This window comes from Silene latifolia, chromosome 8 (assembly GCF_048544455.1).
Source record: "Silene latifolia isolate original U9 population chromosome 8, ASM4854445v1, whole genome shotgun sequence".
Lineage (NCBI taxonomy): Eukaryota > Viridiplantae > Streptophyta > Magnoliopsida > Caryophyllales > Caryophyllaceae > Silene > Silene latifolia.
In genome coordinates, this window is record NC_133533.1 from 9,816,609 (window position 1) to 9,819,133 (window position 2,525).

General features: G+C 36.4%; 1 protein-coding gene across 1 annotated transcript; it reads left to right on the forward strand.

Moving 5' to 3' along the window:
• Positions 1-270: 270 nt before the first annotated feature.
• LOC141594631 (uncharacterized) lies at positions 271-981 on the forward strand. Its single transcript, XM_074414637.1, has one exon. The coding sequence runs from the start codon at positions 271-273 to the stop codon at positions 979-981; it is 711 nt and encodes a 236-aa protein (XP_074270738.1).
• Positions 982-2,525: the final 1,544 nt, after the last annotated feature.

Here is a 2,525-nt window from a genome sequence, read left to right on the forward strand (position 1 = left end):
GATGCTAATGGAAGCTCCGAGGGTCTTTGGGTGGGATGGCGTAGAGAAGATAAGTTTCGTCATGTTTTGACTTGTAGTAACTTCATTGTTTTGAGGGTTGAAAAATATAATGGTCTCTTATGGTATATAGTGCTTTTTTATGGTGCGCCTTGTTCTCAACGTCGACAATCAGTTTTAGAGGAATTAGAGGATTGTATTAAGTCCTTTGTTCATCCATTCTTAATCATAGGCGACTTTAATCAAGTCGAATTCGGGTGTGATAAGTTGAGTATGAACACAAGGACAATTGTTGGGGCTTATGACTTCAATATATGGAGGATTTTTAATCAGTTAGTTGATATCCCTTTTAAAGGGTCGCGCCTTATATGGTGCAATAATAGAAAAGGTTCGAATAGGGTGTATGAGAGAATTGATCGGGCAATTGGATCGAAGGATTGGTTTGCTTTATTTCCGAATACGGGTATAAAACATTACCCTATTCAAATTTCGGATCATGCCCCAATTGAGTTGGACTTACATCTTACGCGTAATATGAGTAAAAAACCTTATAAGATTGATGCTTGGGTATTCACACATGAGGAATGTATCTCTATCATTAAGGATGCATGGCGCTTTCATTTCTGGAGAACTTCGTCTTTTCAAATTGCAAGAAAGCTTTCAAGGGTTCGTCAACAGGTTAAAAGATGGGCACTTGACAAGCGGTGCAAGTGGAAGCAAAAGTGGGATAATTTTGATATTGAATTAGAACGGGGTATGGATTTGGCTGTTAGGGAGGGGGATGATTCTTATTATTCAAAAACGAACGAGATGGTCTGTGAATTTGCTAGAGCTGCAGCGGTTTTTTGGCGACAACAGGCTAAATTGAAGTGGATGGTGGAGGGTGATACGTGTACTAAATATTTCTTTAATTGGGTTAAAGGCAGAGCGGGACGAAATTTTATATTAGGGGTTAAAGATCATGAGGGTCAGTGGATTTTATGATCCAGAAACTGTGGGGAATATGTTTCATGATTCGTTCTTCGCCATTTATAATCCAGTGTCTCAAATTGATAATGTTACTAGAATGGGAGTAAGGATAGTCTTTGTTTTTCGTTTAATCTGAATTGGGATCAGTTTTGTGATGGGTTTTTGTGTTGGGTACTCACTACTATTTTGTTGTCTAATTAGGTTTTTTAATTTTTTATTGTAAAATTTGACAACTTGTTTATTGCATACAATATGAACCCATTGTTTAATATTCTAATTAATTGCAGAATCTTGAAAAATGAATGACAATACTAAAGCTAGACTCATGGTGTGGCTGGATGGTATATTTTTGACGGACCATCAATGTAAGACTAGCACTACTACAAATACAGGCAACCACAACGGCCCTTTAACAACGCTTATTCACGAAAATCATCAAAACACGTTGTAGAATTGATTCCGCGAATTTTACCAAACTTAATTACAACGGTTCTGTGTTGTTAACTGTTGTTATTGGTTTTAACAACGGGTCATACTTAAACAACCGTTGTTAATGAAAAAACTAATAACAACGGTTAAATTTTAACCGTTGTTAATGGTTTGGCGCCAAATTAGTGAAAATTAATCACAACGGTTATATTAGAACCCGTTTTTAATACTTTTTAACAACGGTTGTAGACTCAATAACCGTTGTTATTAATATTATGAAAATCTTAAGAACGACATATTGCTTTATTCTGCTATACGCTACAAAACACAAACACAAGCTAATACTGCTACTATATCATCCTCCATTCCTCCCTGATCGTCTCTCTGTCTTCATCTCCGTCCTTTGTTGTCACGTCTTCTCTCCCTCATCGTGTTTATCAATCAGGTATATATATGTTTCTTAGCAACGCTTATAGATATAGGATTTTTTGGGTTATTATCTAATTTGTTGATAATTTAGCTTAATTGTTTTCCTGAATTTCGTTTATTTGTTTGCCTATTATTGTATTTTCTGAATTAGTTGCCTATTATTACGAATGTAGAATAAGGACTCGAACTTGGGTGATTGATGCAAATATGAGTGACCGCACCTACAAGGATGGTTTAGCTGAATTTTATGAATTCGTTTCGAACAATTTGAAAGGTTCTTCTAGTATTGCATGTCCTTGTGAAAGATGTGGTAATATTAGCTATATGGCTTTTCCGGACGTTAAAATACACCTAGAAAAGTGGAGATTTAGTCGATCCTATACACTTTGGATTTTTCATGGGGAATCATTAGAGGAAGAGAATAACTCGGAAGAAGATGATGTTGAGGTACACGAAAGGCTAAGCGATGATCCCGAGTTTGCCGAGTTTTTGAGTTGGAAGAGTTGGAAGTAGAGAAGTTGAATGTTGGGTCTATAGATAATGAAGAGAATGATGATGAGTCCATTGCTTTTGAAGATGTAGGTGATGACACTAGTAATTGGGATGACCTTAACAACATGTATGAGAAGTTGTGTGAGTCCGAAGCACCTCTGTATCCTGGTTGTAAGTTCACAAAAATGTCTGCTGTGGTGAAGTTGTAT

Excerpts from the sequence above, each read along its gene's own strand:
- LOC141594631 (XM_074414637.1), top strand. The coding sequence starts at position 271 with ATGAACACAAGGACAATTGTTGGGGCTTATGACTTCAATATATGGAGG.